Source organism: Myxine glutinosa, chromosome 10 (assembly GCF_964187855.1).
Source record: "Myxine glutinosa chromosome 10, kmMyxGlut1.1, whole genome shotgun sequence".
In the NCBI taxonomy this organism is placed as follows: Eukaryota; Metazoa; Chordata; class Myxini; order Myxiniformes; family Myxinidae; genus Myxine; species Myxine glutinosa.
In genome coordinates this window covers 86,708,486-86,731,493 of record NC_136270.1, presented here as the reverse complement: position 1 = coordinate 86,731,493, position 23,008 = coordinate 86,708,486, and the positions used below count along the sequence as shown (strand labels likewise).

At 48.3% G+C, this 23,008-nt stretch overlaps 1 protein-coding gene across 1 annotated transcript in view; it reads left to right on the top strand.

The window, feature by feature from the left end:
• Positions 1–23,008, top strand: part of LOC137433434 (uncharacterized) — a 232,225-nt gene that overhangs the window by 26,272 nt on the left and 182,945 nt on the right. Inside the window, exons 2-4 of the mRNA XM_078785841.1 lie at positions 17,141–17,323; positions 19,216–19,232; positions 19,413–19,445. Coding sequence (XP_078641967.1) covers positions 17,141–17,323; positions 19,216–19,232; positions 19,413–19,445 — 233 coding nt within the window. The remainder of the gene's footprint in view (positions 1–17,140; positions 17,324–19,215; positions 19,233–19,412; positions 19,446–23,008) is intronic.

The following is a 23,008-nucleotide window of genomic DNA, read 5'->3' as shown; positions in this document are numbered from 1 at the left end:
CTCAATCTAGGGCAGAATCAACCTAGGCACCTCCTAGACTAACCCATATGACTCAATCTAGGGCAGAATCGACCCAGGCACCTCTGAGACTAACCGATATGCCTCAATCCAGGGCAGAATCGACCCAGGCACCTCCTACACTAACCCATATGACTCAATCAAGGGCAGAATCGACCCAGGCACCTCTGAGACTAACCCATATGACTCAATCAAGGGCAGAATCGACCCAGGCACCTCCTAGACTAACCCATATGACTCAATCAAGGGCAGAATCGACCCAGGCACCTCTGAGACTAACCCATATGACTCAATCTAGGGCCGAATCGACCCAGGCACCTCCGAGACTAACCCATATGACTCAGTCCAGGGCAGAATCGACCCAGGCACCTCCGAGACTAACCCATATGACTCAATCAAGGGCAGAATCGACCCAGGCACCTCTGAGACTAACCCATTTGACTCAATCCAGGGCAGAATCGACCCAGGCACCTCTGAGACTAACCCATATGACTCAATCCAGGGCAGAATCGACCCAGGCACCTCCTAGACAAACCAATATGACTCAATCCAGGGCAGAATCGACCCAGGCACCTCCTAGACGAACCCATATGACTCAATCCAGGGCAGAATCGACCCAGGCACCTCTGAGACTAACCCATATGACTCAATCCAGGGCAGAATCGACCCAGGCACCTCCGAGACTAACCCATATGACTCAATCCAGGGCAGAATCGACCCAGGCACCTCTGAGACTAACCCATATGACTCAATCAAGGGCAGAATCGACCCAGGCACCTCCGAGACTAAACCATATGACCAAATCAAGGGCAGAATTGACCCAGGCACCTCCGAGACTAACCCATGTGACTCAATCAAGGGCAGAATTGACCCAGACACCTCCGAGACTAACCCATATGACTCAATCAAGGGCAGAATCGACCCAGGCAAATCTGAGACTAACCCATATGACTCAATCCAGGGCAGAATCGACCCAGGCACCTCTGAGACTAACCCATATGACTCAATCCAGGGCAGAATCGACCCAGGCACCTCCGAGACTAAACCATATGACTCAATCCAGGGCAGAATCGACCCAGGCACCTCCTAGACTAACCCATATGACTCAATCAAGGGCAGAATCGACCCAGGCACCTCCGAGACTAACCCATATGACTCAATCCAGGGCAGAATTGACCCAGGCACCTCCTAGACTAACCGATATGCCTCAATCCAGGGCAGAATTGACCCAGGCACCTCTGAGACTAACCCATATGACTCAATAAAGGGCAGAACTGACCCAGGAACCTCCGAGACTAACCCATATGACTCACTCAAGGGCAGAATCGACCCAGGCACCTCCGAGACTAACCCATATGACTCAATCAAGGGCAGAATCGACCCAGGCACCGCCTAGACTAACCCATATGACTCAATCTAGGGCAGAATCGACCCAGGCACCTCCTAGACTAACCCATATGACTCAATCAAGGGCAGAATCGACCCAGGCACCTCCGAGACTAACCCATATGACTCAATCTAGGGCAGAATCGACCCAGGCACCTCCGAGACTAACCCATATGACTCAATCCAGGGCAGAATCGACCCAGGCACCTCCTAGACTAACCCATATGACTCAATCCAGGGCAGAATCGACCCAGGCACCTCTGAGACTAAACCATATGACTCAATCCAGGGCAGAATCGACCCAGGCACCTCCTAGACTAACCCATATGACTCAATCCAGGGCAGAATCGACCCAGGCACCTCTGAGACTAACCCATATGACTCAATCAAGGGCAGAATCGACCCAGGCACCTCCTAGACTAACCCATATGACTCAATCAAGGGCAGAATCGACCCAGGCACCTCCGATACTAACCCATATGACTCAATCCAGGGCAGAATCGACCCAGGCACCTCCTAGACTAACCCATATGACTCAATCCAGGGCAGAATCGACCCAGGCACCTCCTAGACTAACCCATATGACTCAATCCAGGGCACAATCGACCCAGGCACCTCCTACACTAACCCATATGACTCAATCCAGGGGCAGAATCGACCCAGGCACCTCTGAGACTAACCCATATGACTCAATCTAGGGCAGAATCGACCCAGGCACCTCTGAGACTAACCCATATGACTCAATCCAGGGCAGAATCGGCCCAGGCACCTTGTTTTTTTTTTGTTTTTTTTTGTATACAAGATCGAGGCTCGTGAAAGAGCTAACATTAATCAAGGGCAGAATCGACCCAGGCACCTCCTAGACTAACCCATATGCCTCAATCAAGGGCAGAATCGACCCAGGCACCTCCGAGACTAACCCATATGACTCAATCAAGGGCAGAATCGACCCAGGCACCTCCTAGACTAACCCATATGACTCAATCAAGGGCAGAATCGACCCAGGCACCTCCGAGACTAACCCATATGACTCAATCAAGGGCAGAATCGACCCAGGCACCTCTGAGACTAACCCATATGACTCAATCCAGGGCAGAATCGACCCAGGCACCTCTGAGACTAACCCATATATTTTTTTTATTTTTTTATTATTTTTTTTTTGTATACAAGATCGAGGCTCGTGAAAGAGCGAACATTAATCACACAGAAAGACAAACAGACACATAAAATTAACCAGGGCAGAATCCAGGGCAGAATCGACCCAGGCACCTCCTCGACTAACCCATATGACTCAATCCAGGGCAGAATCGACCCAGGCACCTCCTAGACTAACCCATATGACTCAATCCAGGGCACAATCGACCCAGGCACCTCCTACACTAACCCATATGACTCAATCCAGGGGCAGAATCGACCCAGGCACCTCTGAGACTAACCCATATGACTCAATCTAGGGCAGAATCGACCCAGGCACCTCTGAGACTAACCCACATGACTTAATCCAGGGCAGAATCGACCCAGGCACCTCCTAGACTAACCCATATGACTCAATCAAGGGCAGAATCGACCAAGGCACCTTGTTTTTTTTTTTGTTTTTTTTGTATACAAGATCGAGGCTCGTGAAAGAGCTAACATTAATCACACAAAAAGACAAACCGACACACAAAACACAAAAAACAAGGGGAGTGGCAGACAAGATGGGGAGAGAGGGGGAAGGACACAAAAGAGAGGGGGAAGAGGGGGAAGGACACAAACACAACATTTGAGAGCAGGGACATCGGGAGGACTTGGGGGGAGGTGGGAGAGGAATAAAACATATGAACACTGCAAGGACTCTGGGGTGAATTACCGGGGGTAGAAAAGATCAAGGTTTTCGATGGGGGAAGATAAGAGATGGTGGTGAACAGCTGTTTTAAAGACCTGGAGGGAGGAGTGGGATTGAAGGGAGTGGGGGAGTTTGTTCCAGAGGCGGGAGAAAAGGGGAATGAAAGAGTGAAGGTGAGCAGAGAGCCTAGACTTTGGCAGTTTAACCATAAGAGGGTTGCAGGCAGATCTTGTGCGACCTGAAGGAATATTGGGGGGACAGAGCACAGAGAGAGCTGGGGGAGCAAGGCCGGAGAGGAGTCGGTAGAAGACAGAAAGACGACCAACTTGCCTGCGGTGAGTGAGTGAAAGGCCCTCGGTGTTGACTACATCGCAGGAGATTCCAATGATTCTGAAAGCTTTGGCCTCAACAGCGTGAAGCCGAGCAAGGTGTGAGGCAGGAGCACCAGCCCAGAGGGGGGAACAGTATTCCATTGAGCTGCGGATGAAAGCCTTGTATGTGGTGAGGAGCTCAGGTGTGCCAAGGAAGGACTTCGCACGACGGAGGATGCCCAGTCGGCGACTGGCTTTGGAGGCCAGCTTGGAAATGTGGTTTTCCCAAGAAAGATCATGGCAGATAGTGAGACCCAAAAGCTTGAGCGACAGAACTTCTTGGAGAGGATTGTTGAGAAAGTAGATGGGAGGGTTGTCCAGTCGGTCCTTTCGGAGAGACATTGTAAGAGTGTGAGATTTGTCAGGATTGAAAGACATGTTCCACTTGTTTGACCAGTCTGTGATTTTGTCCAGGTCTGCAGAGAGTGAGGAGGCTGCAGACTGCCGATCTGAGGGATGAGGAATGGAGCGACAGAGAGTAGAGTCGTCAGCAAAGAGATAGAGAGGATTTTCAAGAGAGTCAGAGAGATCATTGATGAAGACCAGAAAAAGCACAGGGCCCAGAACACTACCTTGGGGAACTCCAGCCTGAACAGGAAGAGGAGATGAGAGAAACCCATTCAGGGCCACACGTTGACTACGACCAGAGAGGAAGTCCGCCAGCCATGCGTGGAGATTTCCATGGATACCAAAGGAGGAGAGTTTGGTGAGCAGAGCAGGGTGCCAGACCGTATCGAAGGCACGTGAAATGTCAAGGGAGACAGCTCTAATTTCCTGTTTGGCGTTGAGGACCTCCATCCATTGTTGAGAAAGCAGAAGCAGCATGTCCAGAGTAGAGTGACCAGGTCTGAAACCAAATTGATGATCAGAGATCAAGCCATTGGAGAAGAGGAAAGATTTAATATCTGAAGCAATGATGGATTCCATGACTTTGCTGATAATTGGGAGAAGGCTGATTGGTCTGTAGTTGCTGGGATCTGTTTTTGCACCTTTTTTGTGCAAACCGGTGATGTTGGCTGATTTCCAAGCAGATGGCAGATGACCTTGAGCAAAAGAGAGGGTGAAGAGAACAGAAAGAGGGAGTGAAAGAGCAGAAGAACATGATTTTAGGACCCGTGGGCTGATGCCGTCAGGACCAGTTGCAGAATCAGAGTCGAGGGTTGACAGAAACTTTTCCACCTTGTCAGGAGGAAAGGACAGAGAGTCCAGGAGCAGCTGGGTACGACTGGGTACGGTGGGTACAGAGAGGGATGGGTTTGGGACACAAGATTTAGAGGCAAACACAGAGTTGAGGCATTCAGCTTTTTCACGTGCGGAGTCAGCCGTTAAGCCGTTTGAGGTGAGGGAGGGGATGGAGGGGGAACAAACACCAGAAACAGATTTGACCAGACGCCACCAGGATTTGGAAGAGGGAGACAGATAAGAGAGTTCGGTCTTGAGAATGGTGAGATATTGTTTCCTGGCTCTCCTGAGGGTGGACACACACTTGTTTCGGGCTTTGTGAAAGGAAATGAGATTTCCTTCCGTTGGATTTGCTTTCCAGGAGACGAAAGCAAGTTGTTTCAGGGCAACAGCCTCACCACAATATTCCGTGTACCATGGACGGGAGGAAGGGTATGACAACTGAAGACGAGATGGTATAAATCTGTGCATGAGAGAGAGCAATTAACTTTGTAAGAATTCCCAGGATGAGTTGATGTCAGAGGCGGTAGAGATGGGAGACCAGTCCAGATGATTGATGGCTGCTTGAAGACCGTGCCAGTTGGCTTGAGTGAAATGCCAGACTCGTCGACGCTGAGGAGGCTCTCTGAGAATGGTCAGAGAGATGTCCACTTTGACAAGCACATGATCAGATGAGCCGATTGGAGCAGAAGAAGAGCAGCAGACATTTTCAGGGAAGTTTGTCATAACCAAATCCAGGAGAGAAGATGCTCCGTTGACTGAGATCCGGGTCGGGAAATTGACAGATTGTGTCAGTCCCAGTGAGTCGCAGAAGTCCTTTGCTGAAGAGCCATGGCTGGTGAGAGAGGTACCCACACCCAGCTAACTGGCATGGTGACAATTGAAATCACCACATATGAGGAAGAGAGAGTTGGGATGGGTAGATAGAAGTTGGTCCATATTATCAGACAGTGAGATGTAGATGGAGTCATCGCTGTTTGGTGGACGGTACAACACACATATGAACAAAAGGTGGGAGCGAAGGGGAAGCCGTAGCCAAAGGTATTCCTGGGGGTGAGGTGGAGAGAGGGCAGTGGAGGGCGAGTGAGGAAGAGAGTTTTTTATAAAGATAGCAACCCCACCTCCAGGACGAGGCTCAGGTCTATCATACCGGAGGAGGGAGTAACCTGGGAGAGATACCAAGGCATCAGAGACATCATGAAGGATGAAAGTTTCTGTTAAGCAGATCACATCTGGTTTGTCAGAAGCAACCTGTATGGAGAGGTCAGTCAAGTTTGAGCGAAGGCCCCGGATGTTTGAGGTCCATACCGTTAATGAAGAGGAAGGGGGAGCATCGGGTCCAGAACAGGGGGGGGAGGGGTAGGGTAAGATGTGGAAGAGGAGGAAGAGGTAGGGAGAGCTGTTGAAGGTGTGTCAGAGATTTCAGAGATTTCAGAATAGCTTGGAGAAAGGGAAGAATGGGGCGGACATGGAGAAAGGGAAGAATGGGGCGGACAAAAGGTTTGATGGAGATTGGGTGAGGCACAGTGAGGTGTTATTTGAGGAGGGAGAAGAGCGAGGCAGAAGGTTTGGGGAGATGAAGGTTAAAGTTGGAAGGGGGAAGAAGCAGGGAGGATGCTTTGAGGAGGAGGGGTGAGAGGGGAGTCTAGGAGGGGAGGAGCGAGGGAGAGTCTCGGAGGAGAGGGGTGTGGGGGGAGTTTAGGAGGGAGGGGAGGGAAGGGGCAAGGGGGAAGATTTGAAAGGGATGGGTGATGGGGAGGATTTGGAGGGGAGGGGTGAGATTGGATTTTGAAAAGTGTACGAATCATGGGAAACGAACATTTTTTGCAAAATGAGTTTGAGACCTTTGAGTCAAAAATACGTTTGAGGACACTGGAGGAGGGATGGAGTTCTGGATAGTTTAGGGAATGTAGAAAGGAGGAACTGTAAGAGATGGTATTATATATATTTTTTGGAATGAATAGATTTGGTGAGCAAGACGAAAGCATCCTTTTGTAGGAAAAGAAGAAAAGGGTGTTATAATATATGAGAGAAAATAGTTGTTCAGGGGAGAGATTATACATTTCTAGCCGCGTGATCGCGAACGAAGAACGAACGAACAAAAAGAACAACAAATAAACGAATAAGACCTGGGAAGGAAATATTTTTTTTGGGGTTTTTTTGTTTTTTTTGTGAGTACAGATATTAAACAAGGAGGTACGGGGTGAACGACTGGTACGAAACAGAGACCGAAAATAATTTCAGCGCATTCGACGATTCACTGAGAGAAAAAACCACGAGGTCGGAGACGGTACGGTAGTCTAAGCCTACGAGTACTAGGCCGCAGAATACTCGATACCATTAACCGACGATTGTGTATACATGTACGAAAAATTAGCACCGAAAATTTTCCAAAAGATACGCTATAGGTACACACACCGAAAGATAGATACAGTCTCGACAAAAACACGATTGTGATAGATCACTTAGCTTCGAGAGCGTGAGCGCATGGAGCAGCTTCGAAAAGACGTGACCTCGCCGTGATCTCTCTCAATCCAGGGCAGAATCGACCCAGGCACCTCTGAGACTAACCCATATGACTCAATAAAGGGCAGAACTGACCCAGGAACCTCCGAGACTAACCCATATGACTCAATCAAGGGCAGAATCGACCCAGGCACCTCCGAGACTAACCCATATGACTCAATCAAGGGCAGAATCGACCCAGGCACCTCCAAGACTAACCCATATGACTCAATCAAGGGCAGAATCGACTCAGGCACCTCCGAGACTAACCCATATGACTCAATCAAGGGCAGAATCGACCCAGGCACCTCCGAGACTAACCCATATGACTCAATCAAGGGCAGAATCGACCCAGGCACCTCTCAGACTAACCCATATGACTCATTCCAGGGCAGAATCGACCCAGGCACCTCTGAGACTAACCCATATGACTCAATCCAGGGCAGAATCGACCCAGGCACCTCCTAGACTAACCCATATGACTCAATCCAGGGCAGAATCGACCCACGCACCTCCTAGACTAACCCATATGACTCAATCCAGGGCAGAATCGACCCAGGCACCTCCTACACTAACCCATATGACTCAATCCAGGGCAGAATCGACCCAGGCACCTCCTAGACTAACCCATATGACTCAATCCAGGGCAGAATCGACCCAGGCACCTCCTAGACTAACCCATATGACTCAATCCAGGGCAGAATCGACCCAGGCACCTCTGAGACTAACCCATATGACTAGATCTAGGGCAGAATCGACCCAGGCACCTCTGAGACTAACCCATATGACTCAATCCAGGGCAGAATCGACCCAGGCACCTCTGAGACTAACCCATATGACTCAATCCAGGGCAGAATCGACCCAGGCACCTCTGAGACTAACCCATATGACTCAATCCAGGGCAGAATCGACCCAGGCACCTCTGAGACTAACCCATATGACTCAATACAGGGCAGAATCGACCCAGGCACCTCTGAGACTAACCCATATGACTCAATCAAGGGCAGAATCGACCCAGGCACCTCCGAGACTAAACCATATGACCAAATCAAGGGCAGAATTGACCCAGGCACCTCCGAGACTAACCCATATGACTCAATAAAGGGCAGAATTGACCCAGGCACCTCTGAGACTAACCCATATGACTCAATCCAGGGCATAATCGACCCAGGCACCTCTGAGACTAACCCATATGACTCAATCCAGGGCAGAATCGACCCAGGCACCTCCGAGACTAACCCATATGACTCAATCCAGGGCAGAATTGACCCAGGCACCTCCTAGACTAACCGATATGCCTCAATCCAGGGCAGAATTGACCCAGGCACCTCTGAGACTAACCCATATGACTCAATAAAGGGCAGAACTGACCCAGGAACCTCCGAGACTAACCCATATGACTCACTCAAGGGCAGAATCGACCCAGGCACCTCCGAGGCTAACCCATATGACTCAATCAAGGGCAGAATCGACCCAGGCACCTCCGAGACTAACCCATATGACTCAATCAAGGGCAGAATCGACCCAGGCACCTCCAAGACTAACCCATATGACTCAATCAAGGGCAGAATCGACCCAGGCACCTCCGAGACTAACCCATATGACTCAATCAAGGGCAGAATCGACCCAGGCACCTCCGAGACTAAACCATATGACTCAATCAAGGGCAGAATCGACCCAGGCACCTCCGAGACTAAACCATATGACTCAATCAAGGGCAGAATCGACCCAGGCACCTCCGAGACTAACCCATATGACTCAATCAAGGGCAGAATCGACCCAGGCACCTCTGAGACTAAACCATATGACTCAATCAAGGGCAGAATCGACCCAGGCACCTCCGAGACTAACCCATATGACTCAATCTAGGGCAGAATCGACCCAGGCACCTCCGAGACTAACCCATATGACTCAATCAAGGGCAGAATCGACCCAGGCACCTCCGAGACTAACCCATATGACTCAATCAAGGGCAGAATCGACCCAGGCACCTCTGAGACTAAACCATATGACTCAATCAAGGGCAGAATCGATCCAGGCACCTCCGAGACTAACCCATATGACTCAATCAAGGGCAGAATCGACCCAGGCACCTCCGAGACTAACCGATATGACCAAATCGAGGGCAGAATCGACCCAGACACCTCCGAGATGAACCCACTAACCATTATGCAACTTCACTTTGATAGAAAGGAATCTCAATGTTTCATCAACATCTTATTTTCAGATATATTCCAGCAACATCAGTAAGTCCTTGACTTTGGGATTGGGGGAGAGATTGACACGCGTAGTAAAGATAGGAGGGAGGAGAGGGGTTGAAGTGATAGAGTGCAGTAAGGTAAAGGTTGCTAGAATGGGGAGGAAGATGAAGAAGGGGAAAGAAGAGGGGAGTAAATGGAAAGGAGAGAAAGAGAAATGTATGGGAAATGATGGGTGAAAGTGAAAAATTGGACCATTTTGTGTGTACAATTTGGAAATGTCACACTTGTAAATATTAACTTCAATGCTCAGTTTCATCAAGCTAGATGTGGTGAGAGTCCACAAAGATGGCTTGACATGTCAATTTACTGAGCGGGCGATGGCAGGTGTTTTGCTGAGGTTAAACAATGAAATAGCAACATAAGTAAGTCCTCAATGCTCCTGAGATGTCTAGTCGAGTGTCATCAGGTACATATCATGAACTTTCTGTGCAGTACTGCATTATAAGAAAAATTGTGTGACGATGTCTTTTTTGGGCACCTTTCTGAAAGTCATTATTTTGGAAAAGGGGCCAAAAAATCTTGCTGAGAGAATTAAGGTTAGTCTGTATGGTTTTACCTTCTCAGCCCACAACTCCCTGACGTTGGATTCAAATCCCATTAATCTGCGTTGATTTGTACATTGGCAGCTAATGTCTTTTTAATTCACTAGGGCATGCCCGTACTATATATATATCTAAAATTATATCCCCCCCCCCTCTATTTACATGAAATGGTTTGGTCCAAAGCGAACGGCTTGCGAGTACGGTGACAATCCCCCCCCCTCTATTTACATGAAATGGTTTGGTCCAAAGCGAACGGCTTGCGGAGTTTGGTAAAGAAATCGCCATAGCGTGCACGTAATTAGTTTTAAAACATAGTTTAACGGCAACATAGTTTTCCAACGTGAAATAAATGAATACGCTCTCAAATGTGCCGTCCGAGGCAGAGTCTGTTCGCCACGTTCGGCACACGTGATAGCTCGCTGCTCTCTGATTCGTTGAATCGTTTTTTGGACATAGCTCCGTAACTACTTGTCCGATTAATATGAAACCTTGAAAAGGCACATCCTCGGGTCCCCAGCAATATACCTGGCAAGTTTAAAGTATATCGGACCCGTGGTTGTCGAGAAACAGCGGTCACAGACATACATACATACATACATCTATCTATAATTCCATTAATCTCTGTGTGTATGTGTGTATGTGTGTATGTGTGTATGTGTGTATGTGTGTATGTGTGTATGTTTGTCTGTGACCGCTGTTTCTCGACAACTACCGGTCCGATATACTTTAAACTTGCCAGGTATATTGCTGGGGACCCGAGGATGTGCCTTTTCAAGGTTTCATATTAATCGGAGAAGTAGTTACCGAGCTATGGCGATTTCTTTACCAAACACTGCAAGCCGTTCGCTTTGGACCAAACCATTGCATGTAAATAGAGGGGGGGGTTCTGTGGTCGTTGCGAATGGACCAAACCATTCATGTAAATAGAGGGGGGGGGGGGGGTTCTGTGGTCGTTACTGCCACGTGGTTTCAAAGTTTTTTTTTGTTGTTGTTGTTTGCACGCATGTTTTTTTGCACCCACGTACGGGCACGCCCTAGGATGTTTACACACACACACCCCTACACAAATTTTTTTTTTTTTTTTTTTTGGCAAGGAACGGGCACCCACGTACGGGCACGTCCTAGCTTATATATAGTACGGGCATGCCCTAGTACATATAAAGCGCGGCGTTACGCGCGCTGCTTGTGAGCAAGGAGGAAGCGGACAAGCGGTAACATATAAACGTCTTTATTGTAAGACTACACTGTAACACTGAACTCCTCCGGGCTGGTCGCCCGGTGTATATCATGAGGCCACGCCTACCCCTCGGGCGTGGCCACCGCCCACTTGGTGCGTGGAATGATGTCACCACGCCAGTGGGCTTTTGTGTCCGCCACACGTGCCCCCCCAGAATTCCCGCGCACCTGGAGGGCCAGTTTGCGGGGCAGACGAATGACCCGGCCGAAGCGCCCCCTGGCGATCGGCGGCGTCCGGGGTGCAGGGATACCAGGTGGGATGCCCCTGGCTGCCCCTGGGATGGGTGCAGGACCGGGGGGCGCCGTGGCGGCGGGGCTGGGCGGTGCCGGGGGTCCGCCCGCAGGAGGGCGGCCCCGACGTGGGGGTCGGGCCACTGGCGGTGGATGGTCCACATCGAGGTGGGCCGGCTTGAGGCGGTCTACCGAAACGCGGTCAGGAGTACCGCCGATGTCCAGGGTGAAGTGCTTCGCCCCGGTCTCCAGCACGCGGAGAGGCCCGTCGTACGGGGGCCGCAGTGGTGTCCGATGGGCATCGTGGCGGACGAAGACGTACGCCGCCGTGCGAAGCTCCGGGGCGACGTGCGTCGGTGGGTGCCCGTGGCATGCCGTTGGCACCGGGGCGAACCTCTGGGCGGTCTCTTGCAGAGCGGAGCGCTGCTGTGCCGCGGACCATGGTGCCGTGGAGTCGGGGAGGAACTCGCCCGGCACCCGCAGCGGTTGCCCGAAGACCAACTCCGCCGCGGATGCGCGCAGGTCCTCCTTGGGCGCCGTCCGGAGGCCCAGCAGGACCCAGGGGAGCCTGTCGACCCAGCCGCCGTCGCGGAGGGTGGCCCGGAGCGCGGCCTTCAATGAGCGGTGAAATCGCTCACACAGGCCGTTAGCCTGGGGGTGGTAGGCCGTGGTTCGGTGCAGCCGGACCCCGAGCCCCTGCGCAACCGCCCCCCAGAGCTCCGAGGTGAACTGGGGGCCGCGGTCGGATGAGATGTCTGAGGGGGCGCCGAACCGGGCGACCCAGGTGGCGATGAAAGCCTGCGCGACATCGGCCGCCGTTGTCGACGCCAAGGGCACGGCCTCCGGCCACCGGGTGGTGCGGTCCACCATGGTGAGGACGTGGGTGAAACCCCGCGAGGGGGGCAGAGGTCCCACCAGGTCCACGTGGACATGGTCAAACCGGCGTTCCGGCACCGTGAACGGGGCCAACGGGGCCTGGGTGTGCCGGTGCACCTTGGCGCGCTGGCACGCGAGGCATGTCCTGGCCCAGTCGCGGACGGCCTTCCGGAGGCCATGCCAGACGAACTTGTCGGCGATCAGCCTTTGGGAGGCCCTTGCGCCCGGGTGGGACAGGCCGTGGATGGCGTCAAACACCTGGCGCTGCCAGCCCGTGGGCACAATGGGGCGAGGACGCCCGAGGGAGACGTCGCACAAGAGGGCCGCGCCCGCGCCGTCGAACGGCACCTCGGTGACGCGGAGGCCCGTGACGGCGGTCCGCAAGGCCTGGACGTCGGGGTCAGCGGCCTGGTCCGCTGCCATCCGGGCATAGTCGATGCTGAGGGTGGACTGCGTGGGCGACGGCCCGGGAAAGGCAATCCGCCACCGGGTTGTCCTTCCCCGCGACGTGCTGGATGTCCGTCGTGTACTCGGACACGGCCGAGAGGTGACGCTGCTGCCGGGCCGACCACGGCTCGGTGACCTTGCCCATCGCGAAGATCAGCGGCTTGTGGTCGACGAAGGCAGTGAACGCCCGGCCCTCGAGCAGATGGCGGAAGTGCCTGACCGCCAAGTGAAGTCCGAGCAACTCGCGGTCGAAGGTACTGTAACGGCGTTCGGGCGGGCGAAGCTGCCGGCTGAAGAATGCCAGCGGTTGCCAAGCTCCACGCACCCATTGCTCGTGCACCGCGCCCACCGCGTAGTCCGAGGCATCGGTGGTGAGGGCGATCGGTGCATCGGGTGCCGGGTGCGCGAGCATGGTGGCGTTAGCCAAGGCGAGCTTCGCGCCCGTGAACGCCGTGTCCATCTGCTCGGTCCAGGTAACGTCGCCTTTGCCCGGCTTACCTCGGAGAGCTTCGTGCAGGGGGAGAGCTCGGCCTGGACAAGCCGTCTGCGCTTGACGTCGACCAGGAGCCCATTAGCGCACAGGAAGTCCGCGCCAAGCAGTGCCATGGGCACGTCAGCGGTGACGAACGTCCATCGGAAAACCTGCCCTCCAAACCGCAGAGAGAGGCAGCGTTTTCCGTACGTACGGATGGGCGTCCCGTTCGCGGCAAGCAGCGCGGGGCCCCCACCCGTGGCGTGCTTGTCTGACGTGCCGGCGGGAATGACACTCACCTGCGCTCCCGTGTCGCACAGGTAACGGCGCCCGGAGAAGGTGTCCGTTATGAACAGCAGGCTGCTCGAACGGCCGGCGCTCATCGCCACAATTGAGCGCCGGCCCGGGCGTTTCCCGACCCGTTGAAGGAGCACGGCGGATGACACCGCCGAGCTTCGTGGCCGAACTTGGCGTGGAACCAGCACCAGGTGGTGGAGCTGGAGGAGCGCGGCTGGCTCCGCCAGGCCGGTGGAGTCGATGGGTTTCCCCGCGGTGGCGGTTTTCGCCGCGGCGGTGGGCGGGGCGTGGCGGCGTTCACGAGGTGCGTATCAGCATGCTGCTGAACATCAGCGTGCTGTAGAAGATGATGCTGTGGAACATCAGCGTGCTGTAGAAGATGATGCTGTGGAACATGCTGCTGAACATCAGCGTCGAAGGCCGTGACGGCCACGCCAACGCTCGCCCGCGTGTCCGAAGCGGCGAAGTACTTGTCCGCCTCGGCCGCCAATGCTCGGGGTTCCGTTAGCCCGGTCCCGGCCAACGCGAGGCGAACCTGCGCTGGAAGTTGGCGACGGAAAAGCGCCCGGAATAGCGAACCGGGGGCTTCGTCGCCCAACAGTGACAGCATATGGTCCATTCGGACCGACGGGCGCGTCTCACCGAGCTCAGGGAGATCCAGGAGGCGGTCGGCCCGTGTGTCGTCCGTGAGGCTGAACGTGGCTAGGAGTAGCCGCTTGAGTGCCTCGTACTTGTGGCCGTCCGGTGGGTGGCGAAGGACGGACACAACTCGAGCGGCCGTGCCGGGCCAGAGGGAGGCGACGACGTGGCAATAGCGCGTGTCATCGCCGGTGAGGTGCCGAAGCTGAAATTGGGCTTCGGCCTGGACGAACCAGACTTCGGCCTGAGCCTCCCAAAATTCCGGAAGTTTGACGAAGTCGGCCATGGCGATGGCGTCGCGTGTGGAAGGATCGCTCCGGCAGATCCAACGTGGAGGGTCACCAGTAAAGCGCGGCGTTACGCGCGCTGCTTGTGAGCAAGGAGGAAGCGGACAAGCGGTAACATATAAACGTCTTTATTGTAAGACTACACTGTAACACTGAACTCCTCCGGGCTGGTCGCCCGGTGTATATCATGAGGCCACGCCTACCCCTCGGGCGTGGCCACCGCCCACTTGGTGCGTGGAATGATGTCACCACGCCAGTGGGCTTTTGTGTCCGCCACACATACATACATACATACATACATACATACATACATACATACACACAGAGATTACTGGAATTATAGATAGATAAGAAATGATGGCTAGCAGGATGGCCTAGAGGTACGTACACTCGCCTCTAAGATGACAGGCCTGGGTTTGAATACTGACCCAGCTATATACTGTCACACAGGTGTTTCACAGGTGCAGGGTGATTCATCAATGTGTGTTAACTCGGTGTGCCATCTGCCGGCAATAGTTGTTGGACGTTAAAGATCCCATGTTGTCCTTGAATAGTACTCGAGATGTCACTGGCACCCTGAACAAATTACAATACTCTAAACTAAAGAGGGCGTTGCATCAGCAGCACAGCCGCAACCTCAGCCAATAAATGCTACCCCGCAGACTTGTGCTGCATACGAAAGAAGATAGGAAGGGATAGTAATATCTTCTAATGTCCTTGTTTCGGATCCGAGAATTTTTTTTAATGTGAATCTTCACCATTGAGTGGCTTGCCAACTGGGACAACCTATGCCAAATATTTGTGGGCTACCCCTGGCAAGACTCATGTTTCTCCACTGATCCTTCCATTGCAGCAGGCCAAAACACTAAAATCATCCTTCTCAGTAGGTCACGTCACATACCCCACTCATCCAAATGTGGAGAAGCCTCACTCCACAAGTGATTCTTCCATCTTGTGTTTTCTCTATCTCCTTTAAAAACAACCTATTCAAAGCCTGGAAAGCTTCACATTCAGATCATAGTCATGGAGCATGTGGAGCATATATCCACAACAATTGCAAGCGGATCATCTCCACGGCCAAAGCCACTTTTACTCAGCAGACCTCCGACACGCTTTCCTCTCTCCACAGCAGCAGTCGAGACTTCTGGGCATTGATAAAGCTCATCTCCACCAACTTCTGTGAGTCTTCTTTTCCTTCTCTTAACAACCCTGATGGTTCCATCTCCAGCTCTTCAAAATCCAGCACCTTTGCCGCTCAGTTTGCAGCCAACACCACTCTGGATGACATCATGAGAACCCCACCTGCTAATATTACAATCCTGTCATATAAGCAGTTATAAATCCCAGTATGCCTCCTTCTTGTCCCTTCGACCGATCACCTCTCATCTGTTCTCATCTCATCTGTTGCCTTCATCTCATCTCATCTCTCTCATCTGTTGCCTTCATAATTTGTGATCTCAATCTCATCTTTCAATGGGGCTCATCAATACAAGATTCAAACTCTCCTTATATCCAGCTAGATCAACACAGCCACCTGCCCTCTTTTTCTTACATCCAACTCTCAACTCCAGCAGTCCTCCTCTATTGTTATGCTCAACGCCATCATCTCCGGAAATCTCTCCAGGCAGCCTCACATATTCAATATCGCCAAATCACCCCTCAAGAAACCTGGTTTCCTCTTCAGAGAAAAAAAAATTATTCAACTCTCATTGGCTACTCACCCTCTACAAACCCCAAGTCAGACCGATTATGGAACACTGCTCCCATGTCTGGGGTGGTGCTCCTCCATCAGTCATCAGTATGCTGGATCACATCCAAGCCAAAGCTGCCCGATTGATCAACAATACTACTTTACCTAGCTATCTCCAACCTTTGGCCCACTGTTTAACAGTCTCTTGCATGTGCCTCTTCGACCACTACTGGCAAATACTCTGCGTTTATGCCCTTCCTTCTTTTCACTCTGTTCATAACATCCATCTAGCTTCTACTCATTGCCCTTTCTTCATTGCCCTACCTATCCTCTGCACCAATTGCCATGCCTCCTCCTCCTTCTTCCCAGGGATTGCCACTCTTTGGCACAGCCTTCCCCAGCAGCATGTTCCTGACTTTATCAACTTGGAACAATTCAAGCCACAAATTAAACGTCGAGATCTCATTTAGTTATCACTTTTTACCATCTTCTTTCTTCGCTTTTTCAATGAGGGGCACTTTCTTGGTTTTTGGCTCGATCCTTCCCCTATGGTGTTAATAAAAAAAAATATGTCAGGCTAAATTCCAATGTCCTGCATACTCAGTTGAGTATTGCATGTCGAAGTGGTGACCTGGCTTTATAGAACATGGTGCATGATGATGATGATGATGATGATGATGATGATTGTATTGTTTGACCATATTGTACCCAGCACATCTTACTAGTAAATTAAAATGTACACTGAAGTGGGATTATTACATCATATCAACTGGGGACATTGTGTCGTATTTTACTTCAATACATTTGCATGAAGCTTTTTACTGTACTTACAGTGGTGATACTGCTTTCTGATTCTACCCTTCCACTCCCTACAGTTGGCTGTGATCAGGATGGTATTATGTACGCAGACCGCAGTGTCTGGAAACCCCACCCTTGTCAGATATGTATCTGTGACAAAGGAACTATTTTATGTGAAAAGATAACATGTCCAGCCATCACCTGCCCCAACCCCATCTATCCTGAGGGTGAATGCTGCCCTGTCTGCACTGTTCAACAACGTGAGATCTCACTTCTCAGTTTTTTGAAACTTGATTTTGACAAACTTTTTAAAAGTCGCATTAACTGATTAATTTTACTTTGTTTGTAATTCCTCTGTTTTGATAAAATTGTTTTATACACCGCATTCAAATGGATTGAAGAAATTCCTCTATATAAATTTTTCCAGTGGTGGCATCGGAATATTTATTTCATGTTTGCTCATGGAAGAATTTTTTTTGGACAAGACTGAAAATAATATTGGCGATCATAAATATTGGTACAACACAAGATGAATATTAGTTAAGATTACTATCATCCGTGTGACAAAAATATTATTTTCCACATAAATGTTTTCAATATTAAAATTTTCACCAAGATATATATCATCCTTAAAAAGTTATTTTATGTTAGCCCACTGACTTATCAATCAACTCTCAGATTATTGTTGTAAAAATAATGTAGAGCCCCTCTCAGCTCTTAAACAGGGTAATCTGCAAGCTCTCTACGTTCATGATTCTGTTTTATTTATTATTTTCAACTAAGCAGAATCTATTTTTGTTCTAATGTGCATTTAGCAAAAAACGATTTTTCATCTGTTGTAAAATGACTACGTCTTTCTTTTGTTTCTTAAAAAATATATATTTGTTGTGCATTTGTGTTTAAACCTCTGCTTAAGCAATGGAGAGATTGATGCAACTACCATTAGAAATGGAAAATGACATGAAGTAAGGGAAAGTAGAGTCTCATGATATCCCGTTAGGATAAATCAAGCACAGAGCAACTTAAATAATTAATTAATAATTAAATAATTAATTAAATAAAATTAAATTTAAATTTAAAAATTAAATTAAATTAATTAATTAATTAAATAATTAACCAATCGCTACGGATCTCAGAGACGGCACTCCCCTTAGCAAGGGGGGGTTAATCCCCTTGGCCTGTTAAGCTGGCCGTCTCTAGTCCTGGTACTTATAACGCTCCTTTGCGGGGTGAAATTGGTCAGGGTTATTGGTCAATGTGTTCTCCCGAATACCTTTACCAATCCCTCCGCAAAGCAGGGAGACGAGTACCGCTTGAACCACGGACAAGATGGTATTTGCCGAGCGGTTTAGCAATCCGCGATTCGAGCCGTTAGCAATCGACTAACCCGATTCTGAGCTTGGCCAAATCGTGCCACAGGTACCAATGGGGAAAAGACTAAAGCGACCGGATGAGAGGAAGCCAAAGAACCAAAAAGGGTAAAGGAAGAACACAGGTTTATTTCTATACTAAAAGAGGAAACGAAAGAAGGGCATTTACAAGTCGGAAAAAACATTCGCTATTCGCTATCCTGCTATTCGGCTCCGATGAACCCGAATTAATTAAAGAATAATTAATTACTAATTAATTAATCAATTAGTTAAACAGCCAACAATACTGCAAATAAACCATAGACTCATAGAGGATCCCACTAAATAACGGCCAATAAATACTCGTACTGACTGGACAAGAAATGTTGCCGAACGATAATTTTCCTGGATTTCTGCTGGTTTAAGCTATTTATGAAAGAAAACGACAAATTATATCTTTCACTAACATTTACATTTATCAACAACAATCTGAAGTGATCATTGTGATTTGTCTCAAATAATTAATGATAGCAGACAAAGATAATTAATAAATTTCTAAAATTTTAATTTTTTCAATATCTAACCGTGACCCTATAATATTTCCTGGCTGGTCAGTATCGGTCGGTGATTAGTATGGCACAATAGCTATGACATGTGATCGTTCTTAGTGTGAGGGCGACTTAGTTCCATAGTTCCTTAGTGTGAGTGTGACGTGAGTGCGACATAATGCAAACATAAATGAGATAATTTTTCACTTTAAAATGTTATGTTTGCATTGAACTGAAAATATGTTCATTTTGCAGATACACAAGGGACCAAGGTGAGATTCATCAAACTTTACTCCAGTGCCCGAATAGGGATATTAATGATTAAATATGATGTGTGAATTTAATACAAAACGTACAAACAAAAGTTTTGTTTATTTTTTTTAGCAATTTCATACTTAATGAAAGCGCTGGAATGAAAGCATCTTTCGTTAATTCTACTTTCAATCCCATAGGGTGAGAGGGGAGATCCCGGTGTACCTCCACAGGTAATTATATTAGGCAAACCAGCATGTAACACCGTTACAGGTTGGATTGGATGACTTTACCTGTGGTAAATTAATGACTATATATTTGATGAGCAACTGAAGCCTTCAAAATGTACATGTTAATCTTAAAAAATCCCAGCATTACATTTGTAACAGTATTAGGTGCACACCATAAGTCCTTACCACGCACATATAGCTCCCAAAGTAGTAAGAAAAAAAAAAAGAGAGCAAGGCTGCAAAAGTCACTTTTCCACATAATCTTGTTTCTCTGCTAATTAATCTCTTTACTCCATAGTCATTGTAGCCAGTGGCACCCATAAATCTAAATAATATACAGTCCGCACAAGCCCAACATACAGTCATGTGAAAAAGTAAGTACACCCCATGTAAAATTTTGACTTCTTCAACATATTTCAACATACAGCTATTTGATCTTCATTTCAACAATATTGATAGATAAAGGTGATATAATATAACAAATATCATGAAACATTTACATTTTGTAGTCCATTGTATAATTTAAATAAACATAAATGCAAATTTCGCTTGTGGAAAAAGTAAGTACACCCCCACATTTATCACTACTTCAAATACCTATAATTAGAATCAGGTGCACCAGCTCAGGTGCAAATGATTAGAACATCGTTAGAGAGGATCTTGGAGGAACCTGTCTTATTTAAACCTCAGACATTTAGTTTGGTTTGCTCTTTGTTGTTGAAGTGTGCGCCGTCACCATGCCTAGATCAAAAGAGCTCTCTGAGGCCTTCAGAAAGAAGGTTATAGATGCCTACGAGTCTGGGAAGGGATTGAAAAAGATCTCCAAACAATTTGAAATCAATCATTCGACTGTCCGGAAGATCATCTACAAGTGGAGAAGATTCCAAACAACCGCCAACTTGTTCAGGCCAGCCCGCCCCAGCAAGTTCAGCCCGAGAGCAGACCGCAAGATGCTGAAAGAAGTCTCTAAGAATCCCAGAATGTCATCACGGGACCTACAGGTAGCTCTTGCCACTGTTGATGTCAAAGTGCACGAGTCTACCATTAGAAAGAGGCTGCACAAATTTGATCTACATGGGCGGTGTGCCAGGAGGAAACCTTTGCTGTCCAGAAAGAACATCAGGGCAAGACTAAAGTTTGCCAATGAACACCGAGGCAAAGACCAGCACTTCTGGAACAATGTGCTCTGGACAGATGAGTCAAAGGTAGAGCTATTTGGCCACAGTACCAGAAGACATGTTTGGCGAAAACCAAAGACAGCATTTGACGACAAGAACCTGATACCAACTGTAAAGCATGGTGGTGGAAATATTATGGTTTGGGGCAGCTTTGCTGCATCAGGGCCTGGGCAGCTCACCATCATAGAATCCACGATGAATTCTTCATTGTACCAGAGGGTGCTTGAGGATAATGTGAGGTCATCTGTCGGAAAGTTGAAGCTCAACCGAAGGTGGACCTTGCAACATGACAATGACCCTAAACATACCAGTAAATCCACCAAGGAATGGCTGAAAAGAAAGAAATGGATGGTTCTGGAATGGCCAAGTCAAAGCCCGGATCTAAATCCCATCGAGATGTTGTGGGGGGATTTGAAACGAGCTGTGCATGCAAGAAACCCCTCAAACTTCGCACAGCTGAAAGAATTCTGCATGGAGGAGTGGGCAAAAATTTCTCCCAGTCGATGTCAGAGACTGGTAGACAGTTATAAGAAACGCCTACTTGAGGTTGTTTCTGCCAAAGGGGGCAATACCACCTATTAGAGCCAAGAGTGTACTTACTTTTTGCACATGCGAAATTTGCATTTATGTTTATTTAAATTATACAATAGACTACAAAATGTAAATGTTTCATGATATTTGTTATATTATATTACCTTTATCTATCAATATTGTTGAAATGAAGATCAAATAGCTGTATGTTGAAATATGTTGAAAAAGTCAAAACTTTACATGGGGTGTACTTACTTTTTCATGTGACTGTATACCATAATTTGCAGGGCCTCATATTTAGGTATGATGTGTGAGGATGTGCTGTTGGCATGCAGAACTATTGTGAACATCACAGACAAAATGCAAAAACACAATAATACACTGTCTAACAACATGCAAATGAAAGAAAACTAATAAATTTTAAGGAGAAAAATAATAATAATTGGTTGTTGTTGTTTTTTTTGTTTTTTTACACGTACTGTAAATCACTGGTACATTTACTGTAAAATAAAACTCGCAAAAACTTTTATATGTCTTTGGCAGTGTCCTCTTGAAAAACTGTAGCAGTGCATTGATATCCAGATGACGGTGTATACAAGCAGACATATTGTTTGGATATATTGCTTCTTTCTTCCGGAACTATAATATGTTAGTGATGTGGTCACCATAAGATATATTAAAGGATATGGCAATCTTTACGGTGTTTTCAACTATGCACGGTCAAACACCAAACACACGACAACAAAACACCAATGATCGTTGTGTTGTTGGTGTTGAACCAATATGTTAACATTCAATAAGAATTGCCATATTTTTTTAATACAAACTTCCATTAACTTGTAATCAATCAAAAAAAGAGTAAATGCCACTCATATTGATTAATTGACTCAATGCCAATTAACGAGGCGAATAGTTTTGTCCAAATGCATAATACACTGTTCTGCTGCTTGGGTTTTAAACACGGATAAATAGCACTTAGAAAGACACATTGGAAGCGAATCTTTCCGGTTGCAAAACAGCCAGAATTACATTTCTCAGAGCCAGACCTGATGAACAGGGAGGATCTTGAAACAATTAATTCCCTTTTTCCACAAACATTTACAACATAAGTTGAGTTGTGTCCGGTGGGTGATGCATTGTTCTGAAGGCGGATAAAATTGCCATTGGTTTAAATTAAAGCGTTTTTCCACCACACTGCAAATGAAAAGTAACATACAGTCACGTGAAAAAGTAAGTACACCCCATGTAAAGTTTTGACTTTTTCAACACATTTCAAAATACAGCTATTTGATCTTCATTTCAACAATATTGATAAATAAAGGTGATATAATCTATCTATAATTCCACTAATCTCTGTGTGTATGTTTGTATGTTTGTTTGTTTGTATGTTTGTATGTTTGTATGTCTGTGACCGCTGTTTCTCGACAACCACGGGTCCGATATACTTTAAACTTGCCAGGTATATTGCTGGGGACCCGAGGATGTGCCTTTTCAAGGTTTCATATTAATCGGACAAGTACTTACCGAGCTATGTCCAAAAAACGATTCAACCAATCAGAGAGCAGCGAGTTATCGCGTGTGCCGAACGTGGCGAACACACTCTGCCTCGGACGGCACATTTGAGAGCGTATTCTTTTATTTCACGTTGGCAAACTATGTTGGCGTTAAACTATGTTTTAAAACTAATTAAAACTAATTTGCGATTCATCGTAACTGCGATTTGCGACCTTCCGGACAGTGAAGACTTCACTTCCGTCAGCCAATCACAGAACCCGTTGTTGCGCAGGCGTGGCCGATGTGACTGTGAGAGCGAGGCAGCGAGCCGAGCCGAGCGCGTGCGCCATTACGGTTCGTAAT